The sequence below is a fragment of the Cavia porcellus genome, unplaced genomic scaffold, assembly GCF_034190915.1.
Source record: "Cavia porcellus strain 051 isolate PalLab524CR breed Dunkin Hartley unplaced genomic scaffold, mCavPor4.1 scaffold_2, whole genome shotgun sequence".
Lineage (NCBI taxonomy): Eukaryota > Metazoa > Chordata > Mammalia > Rodentia > Caviidae > Cavia > Cavia porcellus.
The window spans coordinates 92,783,940-92,804,733 of record NW_026947485.1 but is presented as its reverse complement, the minus strand read 5'-3'; the positions used below and the strand labels follow the sequence as shown (position 1 = coordinate 92,804,733).

Sequence of the window (20,794 nt, the reverse complement as noted above, 5' to 3'; positions counted from 1 at the left end):
CTCAGTGATCCTCCTGTCTCAGCCTTCCAAATGGTAGGATTATAGGTGTGCACCACCACGCCCAGCTCATAGACATTATTGTTCTAAATAGCTTATAGCTACTTAAAGCAATCATAAACTAACCTGTTGCCCAGAATTGTTGTTTCCCTAAAATTATTTCCAACAATTCTAAAAGTAAACCAACATATATAGTTGATATACATATATATATATTCCCAACCTTAAAAACTATTCCTTTTCAAACGAAAATCATGGGAGCTGAAACACAGTGCAGCAACACAGCACCTGCCTGGCAAGCACAAGACCTGCGTTCAATTACAGTCCCAAGGAAAAAAAAGAAAGAGAAAATCACTAAGATGGTTTAAAAGGAAAAACGCACACAGGCCACAGATATTTTATCACTTCACTATTAAACAGCTGGCTAATTTGGGTCTCATTATTTCACTGCAGCAAACCCCTGGACAGAACATATATCATCTCACGTGGCAGCACTTTGTTATCTACTAGCGACCAGAGCAAGCAATGTGGCTCACCTGAGACAGCTTCGCATTTCTCCAAAAGCAATTACTCTGGAATTTAAAAACTAAAACCACACTATAGATCTTTACTTCTTTCAAAATATTCTTATAATGCCATAAATTATGAACCCAAGCAACTGCAATGGCTTCTAGCCAAGCTCAGCAGTGCATGCCAATAGCAGGCAGCTGTATGAGACTGAGGCAGGAGGATAGTGAGTCTGAAGTCCGGTTGTGAAACCTAGGGAGATACTAAAAATAAAAATGGGATAGGAATATAACTCGGTGGCAGAGCACTTGCCTGGCATGAGCAAGGCCCTGCATTCAATCTGGGAATAAAGCACAGAAGGGGAAAAAAGGGTCCTTCCAGAAACATCCTTCTGCAGTTTTAGAACTACACAATATTCTTTTATATTTTGTCTTTTTGTTTTACTTACAGGCCTGTGCTTCTCTGCTGCACACATGAAACACCCCAGCTACATACAGAAACACCAGCAGCATACTTGTGTACCAGTCTGTCTGACCACGCCTAGGTGGTCAGACATTAACCCCAGGGTTGCCACAAGACTGGGGGAGATGAAGAGTTTTGTGGGAACTGAAATTATAAAACAGTGTGACATACAAGAAAAATGAGAAGGCAGACAGACATCTCTGAACTGCCAAGCTAATAAACTTCCTCAACACCTAATCAAATGTGGTTTGAGTATCTTGAGAGCTGCAATCTCCCTCACCATCTCCCCACCACCTACCCAGTTACCATACAATTCCAATTACTGGTCTACCAGAGCCCCAACAGTCATCCTCTCAAGTCATCCTCTCAAGTCATCCTCTTCCCCCTCCATCTGCGTGCTGGGAACAAGCAGCCACCCTCGCTGCCCCACTAGTTCTCAAATGGCATCCCCTCAGACAATGGTTCAGGGTTTTACTTTTGCTAAAATGGGCTCAATTCACAGGGAAAAAAAATCAAGTTGATAATGGATTTGTCTCAATTTTAAGATTAGGTACAACTTTTCTTTTACCTTTAACAGCCCTATCATCCAAGAGGCCCTAGCAGAAGAATATAAATAACAATAAAATGAAAAAAAAAGGTAAGAGTCCATACCTTAAAACTCCATCCATTTGCACAGCAAAAGAAACCACCAACAGAGTGAATAAACAACCTACAGAGTAGAAAACAATCTTTGCCAGCCCCTCTTCAGACAAAGGACGAACCTAGGCAGAGCATGGTGGCATACAAATGAAACACATATGAAACCCATTACTAGGGAGGCTGAGGCAGGAAGGTCCAGGTGAGTTTGAGGCCCGCCTGGGCTATACAGTAAGATGAAGGTCAAGCTGGACTACACAGTGAGACATTGTCTCAAAAAAAAATTTAGACTATATAGAGCTCAGTATTAAATCATTCAGTGATAGAATTAATAAGCAGGTCAGCATCTTATGTTCATTCAAAAGCACTACAACTTTCACGGCTTATAAAACATGTCTGAGAAACTTCTTTAAAGAGAAAATCCAAAGTTCTGCACTTCCATTTGGGACTCTGAAACCCTCTTCCCCTCCTAACATTCAGCTACAGGTTTTAAACATTATTCCTTTCCCACTTGATCCTCCCTTCTTTCAAGCGCCTCATCAAATCCTTTGGGAAATGTTCTCTCTCCAATCTTATAGTCCTTCCTTAAAGCCACGACTGCCACCTCTCATCTAGTTCTCCACAGCAGAGTATCCTTTTATGGAATGGATTTTTATTTTGGGTTTGTTCTGAGAGAAATTTTCTTTCTTTTCTTTCTTTCTTTCTTTCTTTATTTTTGTCTTTTTAAGACAGGATCTCACTATGTAGTTCAGGCTGGCTTTGGGCTCACATTGTAACCCAGGCTGGTCTCAAACTTGCAACAATCCTGCCTCAGCCTCCCAAGTTATCCCAAAGGATAACAGGCATGTGCCACCACGCCTGGCTTTAGGGCCCTGCTATGTAGCCTAGGATAGCCTCAAATTCTTGGCAATCCTCCTGCCTCGGCCTCCTGAGCACTGGTATTACAGGTGTACACTACCATGCCCAGCAGAACTCATGTCATTTGTCATCAACTTTCTCCCACTAAGTGGACTACAGACTTATGGTTCATCGCTGCATCCCACAAATTAAGTACAGTGCTTAACCTAAAGGAGATGTTCAGGCCAGACATGGTGGCACATACCTGTAATCCAAGCAGTTAGGGAACTAAGGCAGGAGGATCGCTATAGTTTGAGCGAGCTTGGGATACAAAGTGAATTCAAGGACTACCTGAACTGTATAATGAAACTGTCTCAAAAAGACACAAATAGGGGCTGGGGATTTAGCTCAGCAGCATAAGCACCTGCCTTGCAAGCAGGCAGTCATGAGTTCGATCCCTGGTACCAATAAAAAAAAGAAAAAGACCAAAAAAAAAAAAAAAAGACACAAATAAAAACGTGGGAAAAAAAGACTTTAAAAGACTGAGGCAGGGCCAGAAATATAACTCAGTGGCATGGCACCTGCCTGGCAAGCTCAAGATCCTGAGTCCAATTCCCACTATCCTAAAAAGAAAAGCTCAGACAGAAGGACTACAGTTCAACCCCAGGAAGACACTGACTGCCGCCATCCCAGGCTGACCAGAGAGCACTTAAATTCCTTCCATCCCACTATTCTTTCACTATTGTTAAAGATGTATAATCATGTATAATCATGGGTTAACAGGGCCCAATAATCACAACTATGCCCTGTAACTTCCATCATTCTTCAGCCCTGCTCAGCTCTCTGTACATTCTTAAGCCTTGTGCCTGGCAGGCAGCCACAACTTCTTTTCACTGAACTCCGCACCTCCAAAAGTTCCATTTTGACCTTTTTCTTTCACAGTCCCCCTTTACACTCATGACCCTATAAATGACCTTAAAGCCTGTATGAGAATTATCAGTTTGGTCAAAGTGCCAGGGCGGTCCCTTTCAGATTTGTCCTGTTGAGCTCGTACCTTTGTTCTTACCTCCTTTTTTCCTAACATTCAGTCTAGGCAACTTAGCAACTTAGCAAGACTCTGTTCTCAAAATAAAAAAAATGGGCTGAGAGCTGGGCATAGGGGCACACATCTGTAATCCCAGCACTTGGGGAAGCTGAGGCAGCAAGACTGCTACAAATTCAACGTCAGTGTGACCTACACAGTGAGTTCAAAGCCAGCCTGAATGACATGGTGAGACCCTGCCCTGAAAAACCAAAAAGGGCTGAAGATGTAGCTCAATGTGAAGGTGCTGGGTTCAGTATTCATTATCACCGAAAAGAAGAGATTCAGTAAAATGCTGCTTAACTCAATTCCTTAAATTATGCGTAAAAAACAATTTATAACCATAAACCACAGAAGTTCAAAAGATGAAAAGGACTGGGAATATAGCTCAGTGTAGGGCACTTGCCTACCACGCATGAGGCCCCAAGTTCTATCCCCAGAACCTCAGAAACAAAAACAAACAGCTCCCACAGTCAGAAAGCTAAAGGAAGAAGACTGCACATTTGGGGCCAACTTGGGCTATGTAAGACCAGACTGCTAGGCGTGGTGGTGCACATGACTGTAATTTCACACTCTGGAGCCTGACGCAGGAGGATCACTGCAAATTCAAGGTCACAACCCCCCCCCCAAAAAAAGACCATCCAGGGAAAAGAGATCTGTCTTAAAATAAATACATTTTCAAAAAATCAAAGGCTCATCAAAGACAACATTGACATTAAAAATAAACATAGTACATTAGCAACACATGTCTATAATTCTAGCTACTTAAGAAACAAAGGCAGGAGAATCCCAAGTTCAAAGCCTGCTAAAGTAATTTAGCTAGGCTCTATTTCAAAATGAAAACTACAGGGGTTTTGCTTGGTGGCAGAACATCTCTGAATTCAATTCCTAATGCCACAAAGAGAAATAAACCAAGCTTGTGTAATTGTTCTAATTAAGCAATCACAGTCTCTATAAATTAGTTTAATCAATAAAATTAAATATGTCCGGCATGGTGGTACATGCCTTTACAGCACGTGGGAGGCTAAGCCAAAAAGACTGCCAAGAGCTCAAGGCCAGCCTGAACTATGTAGTGAGACCTTGTCTCAAAAAAAACCAAAAACAAACAAAAAATAAAACCAGTATGTTCTTCCCAGTTGTTTTACTTTTAAATGCTTTTTAAATAATCTATTTTTTGCTGCCTGGGTATTTAATGAAACTCTGGTATGTGATTCCTCAACTTTCTAGAAAGTGAGGACAGAGAACAGAAAATATAAGCTCCTTCTGAGTATGAAGCTTCACATGCACATTTCATGCTCACTCCAAACTATGAGAGGACCATTCCCTCTGTGGAAATGAAGGAAAATAAGGACCAGTGAAATTAAGCCAATTGCTCATGGATGTGTACCTAAGTGGCCAAGCTAAGGATCAAGACAAATGTTTCAGCTATACTCAGAAATTCACCAGTTTTTATACTGGGAAATCATCAAAGACCAGGTTTGAAACTGTTAACTGTTGTACCCCAAAACTGTTGTATTAAAATGCTAAAAAATTAAAATGCAAAGATAAGAAGATAGTTATTAGCAAAAATAATTAAAAAGATAGTTCTTAGCAGAACTGTCATTTTGTGCTCTGCTTATTACCCTAGTAACCATGTAATTGAAGCACCAACCACACAGTTACAGATTAACTGACCGCAGCCTCATGTTGTTCTGTGTGCAAACTCCATCTGCACTGTGCCACTGATACCAGCTTAAATAAAAGTGCTTCTTTTTTAAAAAAAGACATCTTGCCCCCGTTCTTGACAACATCTCGTGGCTTGTTTTTGGGGTACAGCAAAAATAAGGCCCCAAGATGAAAAAACAGGGCAAGACATCTTTTTTTCAAAGGAATAGAGCACTTTTATTTAAGTTGGTACCCAGCAGCACAGTGCAGATGGAGTTTGCAAAGCTGTGCAACTGGGTTAGAATTTTGACAGATTTTTATAGCTCATTAATCGATTAGCTCATTGACCACTAAGTACACAGCAATGAGATACAGGAACAAGGTGGGCCTTTGTTTCCCTTTGCTTGAGGTCAGAGGTATTTCAAAGTGGGTGGTTAGTCAATTTACAGCCCTTGGTCTGCCAATTTCTGGAACATTTGTCTCTGACAAAGGGAACAATGGTTGACACAGCAAACAGGTTACTAGGGGACGACACACACAGAACAGCATGATGACATAGTCAATTAATCTATAACTATGTGGTTGGTGCTTTAATTGCGCGGTTACTAGGGTAATAAGCATAGCACAGAATGACAAAGCTCTTTTTGCTAATAACAACCTTTTTAATTTTGCATTTTAGTGTTTTAGCATTTTAGTACAACAATAACCTGTGTTCAAGGAGCTCCCTCAGTCCCACGAAAACCTGGATGGTCAGTCAGCCTAATCTTGATTTAAAACCAGTTCTGACAGATTCCAGAATTAGGCTTCCATCAGCCGTATTACTATGCCTTGGGCAAAAGCAAACCAGCTTGCCTAACCACAGACAGTATTAAAAACTTCTAAACTTAAAATGAGCCGGTCACACAATGATGGGTGTTGGGCTTTCTTGAACAGAGACAAGAAAACTTTACCAGTTTAGCTGTTTTCAGTTTTACAAAATTGGCTATCTTCTTTCTGGGTCCAAGAGGTATCCCCATTTCCTTCAGGTCATCAACTGTACACATAAGCTTTAAAAAAAACAAGCACATCAATTAATCTAGAAATAAATGGACAGAAATTATAGTATGGAAATTACAAAAAGAAATCATGTAAAACAAACAGAGCAAGTCAACTTCTAAAACTAATTTTTTAGTTTTTAAATAAGAGATCTGCTTAAACTGCAAATCTTAGTCCTCTACACCTGACACATTCCAGTATTCTTTTTTAACAGAAAACATATGCATGGTACACAAATTCTAAAGCTATAGTGAAGCCCACAATGAAGTCTCTCCCATACATTCCTGTCCCTATTACCCAATTCTTTTTGCACCAACAAGTGCTGATAATTTCCTCTCCTTTCAGAGGTGTCTTATGTGTACCCTGCATCTACCTGATTTTTGTTTTTGTTTTTTTAGTATGTGTGTAGTCTACATACACAAAGTATGAACTGCACTTTTTTCAGATGATGTATCTGAGGTTAATTTCTCTGATACAGCTTCACTCATTCAATGATTGTGGCACTCTGCCATGTGCACACACCATATGTGATTTAACTAATGCCCTACTAGTGGGTGCCGAAAGTATTTCCAAGGTATCACTGTATTTTAAATAGTGCCGCAGTGAGTCTCCTTCAAGATATTCTCGTGTGAATATTTTTCTATAGAAAATACTCCTAGTAGTAAAATTTGTGGGACAAGAGGTAGTTTTACACTTCAAAAGATATCACAAAACTGCTATCCATGGAGGTTTTATAACAATTACAAAAAGAAAATCAATTCACACTCCAATTTAAACTGCCAAATTATATTCTCAACAATATAAAATAGTGCCTACTTCTCTTCATCCTGGTCATAGAGTATATTACCAAATCCATTTTTCTCAAGCTGAGAAGTCAAAAATAATCACTGTATTTATAATCTGCATTTCTCTTATGAGTTTTCATATGGTTAAGAAGCCACTTATAATTTTTCTATAAATTATCTTTTTATAGTCTTTTCCTGTTTACCCATTACTGTCTAATAGTTTGCAATATAAGCTTTGACTATTTTTAAAAAAGCCCTCTGTCTGCAACATGTATTCCTCATCCATTATCAGCCTTTAGATGTTATTTACGATGTCCACTGCTATGTGCTTCTTTGTCTTTTATGGATTCTGGGTTTTGTACCATATTTACAAAAGCTTTCACACATTTTCTAAATATCCGTTTTGCTCAAATTTTTAAACACCTGCTGGGGATATAGCTTAGATGCACAGTGCCTGCCTGGCAAGCACAAAGTCAGGAGTTCAATCCCTGATACCAAAAAAAACCTAAGCCTTTGCCTTATCTGGAATAAATTTTGATCTGTTTAAGCTATTCATCATTCTCAGTCTTAAAGGAAAAATAACTTTAAACAAAAATGAATCAAATTATCATCAATACCAAAGATTCCATGTCAATCTTTTCCTTTTCAAAAGTGCTAACGTATTCAGAAAGGCTAAGTGCTTCCAGAGTTGCTTGCAATGTTAGAACTTCTTCACTTTCAACATCAAGGTCACATGATTCATCCAAAGTCAGCTTTGACTCTTCAGGCATCTTAATAAAAAAAAAAGACAGAAAGAAAGAAAGAAAAAGAAAAAAGGAATATTCCTAAGCTCAGGAAAATTTCTATAGAATCTCTCATGATCTGTAGGATACCTTAAACAAGTTTTCCCTACAGATAAAATCATAATTTTAGCTACTGTACCATTCAGTTTGAATATTCTGAAACATGTAGGTTTAATAAATCATTCATGTTTGCATCTCCTACAGAAATTTCTTTCACATTTTTAAAAATCACAAACTTTCACATTTACAATTATAATCCATAAAGAAAAAGAAATACAAAACGGCTGTATAAATCCATACTTCTGAACCCTGAAGTACTTCAATACATAAAAACTGTTTCCAAATAAAAATTTTTTTTCTCAAGACAAGGTCTCACTATGTAACTCAGACTAGCATTGAATTCACTATGTAGTCCAGGCTGACCTTGAACTCATGGCAATTCTCCTACCTCAGCCTTCTAAGTGTTAAGGTTATAGGTATGTGCCACCATACCAGCTAAATAAATAATTTAAAAAATTAAACAGCTTCAGAAAACAGTTCAGGTTTTACAAAACAGCTCAGCTCCACTATGCACCTAAATGTTAAGAGACATGTGTAGACATACCTGCTTCTCCTGAAGCTGAGGCTGCTTCACTACTCCATTAGCAACAAGAGATCCAGAAGGCTTTGAAAAATCCTTTTGATTAGACAGGATATCAAACAGTATTAAAGAACCTAAGAAAAAGAAGTATTTTGCATTTTAATATACTTACTAGGTACTTTTACAACATGAATTCAACTCTACCTTTCTAAAAAAGTCCTTAAGCAGAAATCATAACAAAAATCAGATGCTGTCTGGCATAATAATCCCAGTACTCTGCGAGGCTAAGAGCACAGCCTGAACAACTTAGTGCCTCAGCAAGACTCTGACTCAAAACTAAAAAGTAATAAAAAGGACTGGGTACGTAGCTCAGTGCAAAGGACATGCACTCAATTCCCAGTACCACCAAAAACAAAAAAAGATGTTAAGACTTGATAATCAATAATCTTGTTTTGTAAAGCAGCAAAATAAAATACGCAGCATTTCCATGTAATCCTAGATGTGAAGGGTAAAGGCAGAATCTAAACTCAAAGCAATCATTTCTGCCCTTTATAAAATTTAACATTTGTAATTATAACTACACACCAACAAGATTATCTAAACTAAAAGCAGTGATAACAAGGATTTCCTTCAAATGTACTAAGTGTGGTGGCTCACCCCCATAATTCCAGCATTGTTAGAACCTCAGACAAGAGGAACCCTGTGAGTTCATAGCCAGTCTGATATACATAGGCACTTCAAGGCCAGCCTGGACTACACAGTGAGACTTGTCTCAAAAAAAGAAACCACAACTGGGTGCAGTGACTCATGCCTGTAATCCCAGCACTCAGGAGGATGGGACTGCTGTAAGGCTAGCCTGAGCTACAAAGTGAATTCAAGGCCAGCCTGAACTGCACAGTGAGACCCTGTCTCAAAAAGACCAAAAAAAAGAAAGAAAGAAAGAAAAGTTAAAAAAAAAAAAATATATATATATATATGTATATATATATACATTTGACAGTTTTACCTAAACTGTGACCAGCAACAGACACCTTCCCTTTGAAGTCCGGGTTCCTACTCAAAAAAAGTGCATGCAAACGATTCATCTCTAGCCCCACTTTCTCCACAATTGTCTGACAGTAGGTGGGGCTGTTATAAAATAAAATATCTAGCAAAGTTTCATTGGTAAAATGACGAAACCGACCAATGCTTGGCAAAGTGATTTTCTTAATATTCCTGTTAAAAAAGGAAAACAGAAAAGGATCTTCAATCAGTATCTACCTTCAACCTATGGACTTTTATAAAAGTTTGAATTTTTATTTCTGAAAATGTGTAGAGTAAGTACACATATCTAAATCAATTAGCTGATCAACAATGCAAATATTGCTGGGGATTTAGCTCAGCAGTATAAGCGCCTGCCTGGCAAGCATGAGGTCATGAGTTTGATCCCATACCAAAAAGAAAAAAAAAAAAAATACAAATATCATAGATTATATGCTGATTCTGTAGGCAGAACTATTATAAAAGTTATTTCTACCTATAACTGCATTATGAATTCTGTAAAGAGTTGCTATGTAAAATACATCATAGGCAAAGACTCCTAATTTCATTTTTAAAGAGAAAAGTCTACTCTTCCATTTTGCTTACAACGAAATGGAAATCTGGATACCTCACAAAAATGGAATGGAATGGAATGGAATGGAATGGAATGGAATGGAATGGAATGGAATGGAAGGGACAGAAGAGTCCATAGAGTAAGAGTGAAATTACACTGAATGAAAACTTTTCCTGATTTGAGAAAGATGAAAGTGAAGTTCATGAACATCCACTAAGAAGGGAAACATCCTCATAAGGGGGTCTAACATAAATAGAACGCTGTCTATAGGGTTAGTTTTATGTCACTACGTCACTGAAACATAATGATAATCACTAAAATCCAGAAATTCTATTAGCCTGTGTGCCAGAACAAATATTATTCATTCTGTAGTTCTCAAATGGGAGTTTTCAAAACTGAGTGAAGTATCTTGTCAGTGCCTGGTGAGTACTACTACCATTTAATGGCATTTAGACTAAAGTTACTAAATAGCTAATAGTTTTGTACAATAAATAACTATGCTGTCAAGTGTCTTTTTCACTTAAAGACAGTAAATCCAAATCAATTTCTCAACCAGGGGTGACTTTAATCTCCAAGGAACATTTGGCAATTTCAGAAAATCCATTTTCAATGTCAATGGCAAGAGTTGAGCATGTTACTGCTATTTAGCTAGGATGCTGCTAAGCACCCTAAAATATACATGACAGCCCTGTAGTAAAACTACTGGGGCAAAGTGTATATAATAGGTTAGAGTAGTATTGTAAAGCAAGCTTAGGGGCTTAGGTTGTAGCCCTGTGGTAGAATTGTGCTCAAATTCCTAAAGACCTAGGTTTAATCTCTAGCAACAAAATTAATTAATTAATAAAGTGACCTAAAATTCCTTAGGTTCTTTTAACTATAGGAATAAATATACCCAAAGGAATACAAAGAAAAAAGCAGCATGTAAAGTTATAACACATATTTAATAATATGTCAACCAAGCATATAATTTTTTAAGTATTTACTGAAATTGTAACAAACTACTTAATATGATAGTTCAAATTCTGAATTTAAATTTGACTAATCTGAAAAACAAATTATCAAAATCTACAAACCTGTCAACACCAGTGGCATCCCCACCCAAGGCACTATGCCAGTGAACAGGAAGGAACTCCACTCTGCTTATTTTCCCATCATCTAAAGATTTCTTGAAATGTATCCGCAGCAATTTGAGAGAAACCACCCTAAAATCATCCACTTAAAAAAAAAAATCAAGATAAATTAAGTTGGTTAAACTGTCCCAGTTTGACAGCTAGTTAGCAATTACCTTAAATATGCTAGTACTTTTTATAATATATACTTTGTAAAAATGATGAAAAATTAGTAATATGATGAAAAATTAGAAAAATGATGAGAAATAAGTAATAAACCATTCAGAAGCTCTTTCTAGCTTTTCATTATTTTAGGAATATACAAATGCCTGGAAAAATGAGTTTCACTACTATCACTGAGAGACAAGGCACACTGTCTGGGTAAGACCAGAAAACCACAATCAAACTACCTGCTATAATATTAAGCTTCAGCACTTACTGACTGTAGAGGGGTTCACCCAGGCCTCAGTTCTTCAGGGATAACAGTGACAGCAGCCACACATCAAAACTATGTTGTACGTATATGTATAAACATGTATATGTGTATATTTTTTTATTTGTCTTGCTTTTTAACGAGACAAACTCATGGCCTTGAACTCATGATAATCCTCCTGATTATCCTCTTGAGTGCTGGGATTATAAGCATGTGCCACCATATCTGACCCTTCAAAGATATATTTATGAGGGCTAAGTATACAATATGTGAAAGGTCACCGGCACATATCAAGCATTTAGTAAATACAAACTATTACTATATAGATATAAAAATAAAACTTCAAAAACATAAGTCAACCAGGCAGATTCATCACATTATACATCAATTCATTGCACTAGTACTCCAGGTTCCTAGAAGCAGAGACTGTCTATACGAGAAAGGCTAAATCATTTTCAAGAATCCTTCTAATTCTTCAGACTCTAGGATTTTATGAGTTATTAATGTCATAATAATAAATCCAATACAAATTAGCATTCCCAGCTGAGCATATAAATCTCTTCTCACAGCCCCACAGTAAGCTATATAGTTAGGAACTGCCCTAAAAATGAATACATAAGAGCTATTAATTCTCAGGTAATTCAATGAAGTCAAATATGATTAAAAGAGCCAAGTGCACCAGTGCATACCAGTAATCCTAGCACTCCTGGACTACTGAGGCAGAAAGATCAAAAGTTTGAGTCTCATCCAGGCAAATTAGTATTTAGTGAGCTCTTGTCTCAAAATAAAAATTCTGTACTGTATCTGAGCATACAGCTCTATATGAAGGCCTTGGGTTCAATTCCCTGTACTGGGGGAAAAAAAAGACTAATACTTACCACACTCAATAATGCTTCTAAACCGCAAGTCACAGACAGGCCCAATGCCATGCACCATGAATACCAGATGGTCAACCTGAGGCATTTCTCCTAGTGAAAAAAATAGTAAAACACATATGTGTACACACAACACAGCAACTTATCTGAATTTTGCAGGAGGTGCAAAAGTACAGATCAAATCCAGGGACATGCACATTCTACCACTGATTTACATTCCCCAGTCATTTTTTTTTTATATTTTGAGACAAAGTCTTGATAAACTGGCCAGATGAGATTCCAATTTGTGATCCAATCTCAACCCTGGGTTTATAGATCTGCATCACCACAACTGGGTAATTTGTTTTACAGAAAAATTCTTAAATCTCTTTTATTATTGCAAACTGGCCAAAAAAATTCATGACCCTCCCAAGCAGGGAAGTTTCAGTATCCTCTACCAAATTAGAACAATTTGCCCATCTAGGCCAATAACAGTGAACTAGACCAAGATGTGGAAGTCTGTTCCCAAAGGCTGTCATAAAATGATAACCAGCAGTTCTGTGCCTATGGCAGCTCCTTAATGCTGTGATCTTCTCAGAACTCCCCAGGGAAGGGTGCTGGGGTATAGCTCAGTGGTAGAAGATGTGTTTTGTGTGTGAGATGTACTGGGTTCAACCCCTGCCACCAATAAATTAATTAAAGAAATAAATAAAATCTCTCCAAAGCACTAATTGCTTCTTCACACACAAACAAGCAATCTGCTGGTATAAAACTTTAAAATCTTTTCCCAAAACTTTCCCCTTGATTCACAAATACTATAATAACATCTCTAAATTAAATCTATTTATTTTACACTACTTCATTCAGACTTCATAATACCTTTTTATAATTTTGTTAGACAAACATGAATTCTAGGTAATTATAAAAATAAAATCCATTCTGCAATGTGTAATAGTGGAAGCCTAAGCACATGCACTAGAGCAGGGGCTGGCAAGTGTGTGGTGCAGTTACTTTTTTGTTCAAATACAACTGTAGAGGAACACAGCTGTACCCGTTTGTCTACACAGTCTATGGCTGTGTTCATGTACAGTGGAGCTGCAATACAGTCCATCTGCCCTAAAGCTTGAAGTCCTTGGTGTCTAGCTCTTTACAGAAAGTCTGCCAACCTTATACTAGAATAATACAAATTAGTGAGACATGAAAACACAATCCCAAAAGCTTAGTTCCAACCAACAAGGTTTTTCTGCACAACGCATTTTAAAATCTGTATTATGTGGTTTGTGTATCTTCAAAAGAATTCCAAATTAAAAAACAAAGATATGAAATAATAAAATCAAATAGAACAATATGGCTTTAAGGATATAGTTCAGCAATATGACATTTGCCTGGCATGTACGAGGACCTGGCTTTGAACTCTAGCATCACCAGAACAAAAACAAACAAACAAAAAAAAAGGCCGGAGATTTAGCTCAGCAGCACAAGCACCTGCCTGACAAACATGAGATCGTGAGTTCAATCTCCAGCACCAAAAAAAAAAAAAGAGAGAGAGAGAAAGGAAAGAAAAGAAGACAAGTGAAGTACTAGTAGAGCACAGTGATGCATCCTTGTAATACCAGCAGTAAGGGAGACTGAGGCAGAAAGATTCCAAGTTTAAAATCCACCTGGGCAGCCAGGTGTGGTGGCACATGCCTGTTATTCCAGCACTCAGGAGGCTGAGGCAGGAGGATCACTGTGAGTTTGAAGTCAGCATGGACTACATAGTGAGTTCAAGACCAACCTGAATTACACAAGACCCTGTCTCAAAAAAACAAAACAAAAAAGATTCACCTGGTCAATTTAGTGAGACCCTATGTCAAAAAAGGATGGGGATATAGCTCAGTAGTACAGCATCCATGGGTTTGACACCCAGTTCAGAAAGAGAGAGAAACAGAGGAAGGGGGAGGGGAAAGGAAGAGAGAAGAAAGTAGAGGAGTGGAGAGGACTGTAGGAGACAGGCAGACAGAAGAAAGCCAAACTGGCTGATTTCTGCATGGTATGATAAGTAATCCTAATAACCATTTCTTTTTTCATCATTCTAGAGAACAATGCTACAACACTGAGGAAAACTTCACTCCTAAACAATCTATACACACCATCAGGAATTTCATCAAGGCTGTCATCAACCCCACGCTTTACAACCCTGGGCCTTGTCTGTCCATCTTGTGTGGTCCCCCACTCATCAGGCACTGAGGAAGGCTGGAACTGAACAATAACCTTCAAGATACAACAGGATTACAACAGTGTTCATTAGCAAGTTCTTTTCCACAATGGCTAAGTACTGTATTTTAATACATAATAAACTGCTTCATTGTACAGACTGTTTATAAATCAAGTAATAGTTCCGTTCTTCCAGATCAATTTTGCAGGAGTACAGCTAGTATTAACCATCAAAATTAAACAAATCAGTATCATTATTTCTAGCACTTAGGGTGAAAAATCATATAAATAAACTACCAGAAGTTTTTAAAATCATAAAACTCAAGACTCATACATTAGAAATCAAGGATTAGCTAAGTACAGTGCCATATCTCTGTAATCCCGGCTACTCAGGAGGCTGAGACAGAATAGTTGAAAACTCAAAAGCCAGCCTAGGCAACTTAGCCAGACTCTAGAGAAGTATCCCAGTGGTACAGTACTTCCTTAGCATACTTGGAGTCCTGAGTTCAATTTCCTGTACCACCAAAAAAGAAAGAAAAAAGAAATCAAGGACAAGTTGTTTATAATTGAGGGGTCTTTGTCTTATACTCACATCTAAGACAAAATTTTTAATATGGCAAATTTCCCAATTATAAATTCAGTATTTTTTCCCTTTTTCCCACAGTGTTGAACACCAAATCCAAGAACACTGAGTTACACCCCACCAGCTCACCCTTTATTTTTTTGAGCTAGGATCTCACTACGTAGCTCAGCTGGCCTTGAACGCACAGTGATCCTACAGCCTCAGCCTCCCAAGTGCTGTGATTACAGCTGTGTGCTACCATGCCCAGACTGTTTTTAATTTTGAGACAGTCTCAAGGTGCCCTTGAAATTTGGATTGTCCTGCCTCAACCAGCCAAACTTCCAAGATTACAGGTGTGCATCATCATACACAGCTACAAATTCAGTATTTGAATGTCAAAACCTGCCACTTGCTTTTTAGGAAAGTATCTATTCAGTTAAATCAACTGATTACATTTAGCCCTATGCCATACAGAAATTTTTCTTTTAAAAAAATGAATATAAACATGATAGTATGCAAAAGATTGCATTAGTATTTAAAAAAATTAAAGGTATAGCCATCAAATGAGTACATACTAGATTTTTATTTTTTACTTCATATCTTTTCATATTATTTAAATTTATACTGTTTAAATTATTTTTATTATTTATTTCTCTATAGAGAAATGTTAGACTGAATTAATTTTGTATTTTTTTATATTTTTCTGTAAAACTAAAAAGTTTATGAGCTGAATGTGGTGGCACATGCCTGTAATCCTAGCACTCAGGAGGCTGAAGCAGGAGGATCACTGTGAGTTCAAGGGTACCCTAGACAACAAAGCAAATTCAAAGCTAGCCTAAACTGCATAGTGAAACTCTGTCTCCAAAACACAAAAACAAATAAATATCTATGTTCTAAGGCACACTATATGCCAAGCCCTATGACAGATATTTCTGCATAAATTATTTGACCTAAAATATGACTCTAGGAAGTAAATATTACTACAGATGAGAAGCTCAGAGAAATTAACTATGGTAAATGAAAAAATTAAAATATTTCTAATAAATTAAAAGAAAGAGCCAAGCATGGTGATGCACAGCTGTAGTCCCAGCTACTCAAGAAGTTGAGGCAAGAAGATCACAAGTTCAAGGCCAGCCTAGACAACTTAGCAAGTTCTGCCCCAAAATAAAGCAGAAAGTGCCCAGGAAGTAGCTTGGAGCTCCCTAGATTTAATCCCCAGTACTACAAGAGGAGGGGAGGGAAGAAGAAAGAGCAGAGGGGACAGGAGGAGAAGTGAGGAGAGGAAAGGGGAACAGTTTAAAGTAAAAAGAGAAAGGATAAATTGTACTTGAAAGGTTAAAACAAGCTATCATCAAAAGCAGGTCAGCAAATCATAGCTTGCAGGACAAACCTGGCCTGTTTTTATAAAATTTTGTTGAGCACATCACAGCCCTTGGTTTACATATCGTCTCCTGGCTGCTTTCACAATACAGTGGTGGAGCTGGTGGGGGCAACACAGACCACATGGCTGGCCACGCCTTAAATTATTTACACTCTGGTCCCTTACAGAGAAAGCTGAGCCACTTCTGATCAAGTGAAAAAAATGTATCAAGCTACTTTTGTGGCACAGTTAACACACTCCCAAAACAGAAACTTCACTAGAACAATTTAAGTTGTGTTTTACACAGGCACAAATTCTCTATGGTGAATGTGATCATTATCTATAATTGTACCATTAGAATCTGATTTTTAAAAATTGTGTTTTGGGGTAAGAGCTAAGTTTAATTGTGCCAACTTGATTGGCCTGGGAGCCTAGGAGAATTGTAAAGCACACCTCAGGCTGGGGGGGGGGGGGGGGGCGGGGTCCTGTCAATCGGCCATCTTCCCAGCCTCTCTGGGTGGGCCTTAGAGGCATGACTTTGGGTGCTACATGTGGTCACCAGTCCCCTCCTCACTGTTACCATTTCCCTGCTCTGCTTCCCAGCCACCACAATCTTTGCTCCACCACCATGTGTCTGCTCTGATGCCAACTGATTGTGGACTATGTACCCCACTGAGAGTTAAATTAAACTTCTCCTTCTTTAAATTGTGGATGTCAGGCATTATGTTCAGTGCCAAGAAAGCTGACTGACACATTTTGTTTCTGTGATCAATAATTACAGTAACCATTTTAAAAGCAATCCCCTTATATATCCCAACTGTAGAAGTTACTAGAAATGAATGTTTATCAAACACAGAAAATAAAGCAACTCTTAAAATATATTTAGCATTTTAGTATCTTCAAAAGTACCATTACCTTTGGATTGTGCATAACAATAGTCTCTCCACCTGGAAACTCTAATCTTCTGTGCCACTGATTTGTGGTTATAGCTTTTTTATATTCAGCCTACAATGAAGGAAATAATATATAACCCAGTTGGACAAAGCTATGTCATAACAAGTAAATGTATAAAGAAAAATGAAAACTGACAGTGACCTAACCAAAGTAATAGCATCTCTAATTTACTGACAATCACATTTTTATTAGCTTATATGCATTACCTCATGTAAGTAGTTATTCTCAATCACACCTAAGTAACATTATACCCATTACACAGAGAAGAAAGCCAAAGTTCAGACAAGTGTATTGGTTTTCTAGGACTACTGCCATGAAGTATCACCAAATGAGGAACTTAAATTTACTGCCTCATAATGCTAAAGATGAGAAGTCCAAAATAAGGAGCTGTCAAGTCAGTGATCCTTCTGAAGCTCGTACGGAAACCCTCCTTCTTTTTTCTACCATTTGGCCTTAGCCTTTGGCACTCCTTGGCTTGTAGCATAACTCCAAGCCTTACGTCAGTTACACAGCATTCTCCCTGTCAGTCTTTTTTTTTTTTTTTTTTTTGTCTTTTTCCTTTTTATTGGTACCGGGGATCCAACTCACGACTGCCTGCTTGCAAGGCAGGCGCTTATGCTGCTGAGCTAAATCTCCAGACCCTTCCTCCCTATCAGTCTTAATGTGACTGTCTTCTTACAAGAGTGTCTGCCACATTGAATTGAACAGTGATGGTGAACTTTTCAGAGCTCCCAATAACACAAACAGACCGCTAAAGTAGGCATGTCGCAGGTTCACCACACTGGATTGAGGTTTTTCCTACTCAGTATAACCGTACCTCAGGCAATTGTATCTGCAATGACCTTATTTTCAAACAATGTCATGTTCTGAGGTATTAGGAGTTAGTACTTCAACACAATTTTGGGCAGAGTGGAACAGGTACATGGCTCAACTCGTAATGAACATTTTCAGTACTACACATAGTGCAGAAGATTCACAACTGGTGTGAAGCAATGGCAGAACTGTAATTCACTCCTACCTGGAACTTTCTGCCTCCAAAATCTGTACTGTGCCACTATTTTCTTACGTGTTCTCTTTTTGAAGTTACACCATCCTGCTTTCTGTAAAGCAGAAGTCTGAAGTGGGCCTTAGGAAGAGATTCAACAAGAGGCAAAGGGAACCGTTGACACAACCATTATACATACTCCATTGATTTTTGCTAATTGACAAGTATAAATTGTTAACAAAGGCTTTAAAAAACTAGTAATAGAGTTGACATTTCTTCCTATTCTGTTTCAAATTTATTTTCCCAAGTCAGAGGTGATTTCAACCTCTTGCTAAAAGTAACCTGAAAGTGTTTGTATGCTTGGCATATATTGGCAACATCAAATTTGGAAACCTAGTTCTTTTGAAAGTTTGATGCAAACAGCTTATTAAATCTGTGATGTGTCCCTGAAAAGCACACTCTATTTTTAGATACAGAAATTTTTAGACAAGTACTTTGCGAATGATAGCACCACTTAAAAAGCAATCTCCTTGGGGCTGGGGATTTAGCTCAGTGGCATAAGCGCAAGCAGGCAGTCATGAGTTCAATCCCCGATACCAATAAAAAGGAAAAAGACAAAAAAAAAAAAAAAAAAGCAATCTCCTTGCCAGGCATGGTGGCACATGCCTGTGATCCTAGCACCGGAAGGCTGAGACAGGAGAATAGTTGCAAATTCAAGACCAGCTTGGGAGCCAGGCGTGGTGGCTCATACCTGTAATCCTAGCACTCAGGAGGTTGAAGTGGGAGAATCGTTGCGAGTTCCAGATCAGCCTAAGCTACAAAGTGAGCTCAAGGCCAGCCTGAACTGCATAGCGAGACCCCATCTCAAAAAAGACAAAAAAAAAAACAGACTGGCTTGGGCTACAAAATGAGCTCAAGACCAGCCTGAACTACATAGTAAGACTCTGTCTCAAAAAGACAAAAAGAAAAAAAGCAATCTCTTTGACACGTGTGGTGGTACAAACTTGTAATCCCAGCACCTGAGAGGCTGAGGCAAGAGGACCACAAGTTCAAGGGCAGCCTGGCTACACTGTGAGACTCTGGCTCAAAAAAAAAAAAAAAATAATAATAATAATAATAATAATAATCTTTGTGAACAGCATCAAGACAGGCTGTCTGTAAATAAAATCAACTCCATTAGTAAGTGGTATCACATAAAATTCCAATGTATACTGGACCTACACTTTTTAAGAAAGAAAGACATAAATAAATGAGGCACTCATACCTCTAGTTTTTCACTGAAGTCCTCTGTGTAGGGAATGAATCTGCTATCTGTGTCCCCCTTGTAAAACCAAGTACAGCGCCTCACTTCAGCTGGCTCCTCTTCCCAGTACACAGCTTTCCTCACTCGATCATAGAGGTAAACGTCGTATCGCCCTCCATCTGTGCCTAGAACCACACTCTCCGGGTCTGGCTGAACTACAAAACAAAGACCACATTTTCCCCAACCAATGCAAGACCTATTTAAAAATGGCAAATAAGAATATTATGGCTAGCCAACAGGTAATGATTAACAACCAGGCTCATTGTATTTAAAGACAGAAGTTTAAGATTAACCTGTGCTATGCAAAATAACTTTTTTTCCAGTGGTAGGGACTGAACCCAGAGCCCTTCCACTGCGCTACACCCCAGCCCTTTTCAATTATGAAAGAGGGTTTCACTAAGCTGGGTGTGCTGACACACACCCATAACCCCAGCACTCAGGAGGGTGAGCACGAGGACTGTCACAAGTTTGAGGTCAACCTCAACCACACAGCAGCTACATAGTGAATTCAAGACCAGCCTCAACTACATAGCAAGACCCAGTCACAAAAGAAAAAAAAAGAGGGTCTTACTAAGTCACTAAATTTCCCAGGCCAAGCTCAAACCAGCAAACCTCTTGCCTCAGCCTCCCAGAATATGGGGACTACAGGTGTATGTCACCACACCAAGCTAACTCCTAATAGAAAAACAAATAGAGCCAAATTTAAAATCATGGTCACACTACAATAATACAATTCAAACGCTCACCAATTGTTTAAAAATCTCGGCAGTAACATCTACATACAACAATATTCGATGGAAGATATTGCTAGAGCATATCGATAGATCTTATGTACAATAATCAAGATCAAATAATATCAAGACAAAGAAAGAAATGTATTTCTATGGTACAAGACTTCAGCAAATCTTAGCACACCACCTTTCTCAAAAGTGGAGCCTCCTGTGATGGCACACAACTGTAACCCCAGCACTCAGGAGGCTGAGGCAACAGGATCACAAATTCAAGCCCAGGCTGGGCAATTTAGCAGCTTAGCAAGATCTTATTCTCCAAAAAAAAAAAAAAAAAAAAAAAAAATTAATTTTTTTAAGACAAGTCTTG

The 20,794-nt window shown here is 38.3% G+C and overlaps 1 protein-coding gene across 5 annotated transcripts in view; it reads right to left on the bottom strand.

The window, feature by feature from the left end:
* Positions 1-20,794, bottom strand: part of Sec23ip (SEC23 interacting protein) — a 51,487-nt gene that overhangs the window by 22,709 nt on the left and 7,984 nt on the right. For all 5 annotated transcript variants that reach the window (XM_063244847.1, XM_063244845.1, XM_063244844.1 and 2 more), the window contains 9 exons: positions 19,658-19,851; positions 17,370-17,459; positions 14,469-14,589; positions 12,361-12,450; positions 11,014-11,155; positions 9,353-9,561; positions 8,371-8,480; positions 7,602-7,754; positions 6,115-6,210 (listed from right to left, as the gene is read on the bottom strand). In XM_063244847.1, coding sequence (XP_063100917.1) covers positions 6,115-6,210; positions 7,602-7,754; positions 8,371-8,480; positions 9,353-9,561; positions 11,014-11,155; positions 12,361-12,450; positions 14,469-14,589; positions 17,370-17,459; positions 19,658-19,851 — 1,205 coding nt within the window. The remainder of the gene's footprint in view (positions 1-6,114; positions 6,211-7,601; positions 7,755-8,370; positions 8,481-9,352; positions 9,562-11,013; positions 11,156-12,360; positions 12,451-14,468; positions 14,590-17,369; positions 17,460-19,657; positions 19,852-20,794) is intronic.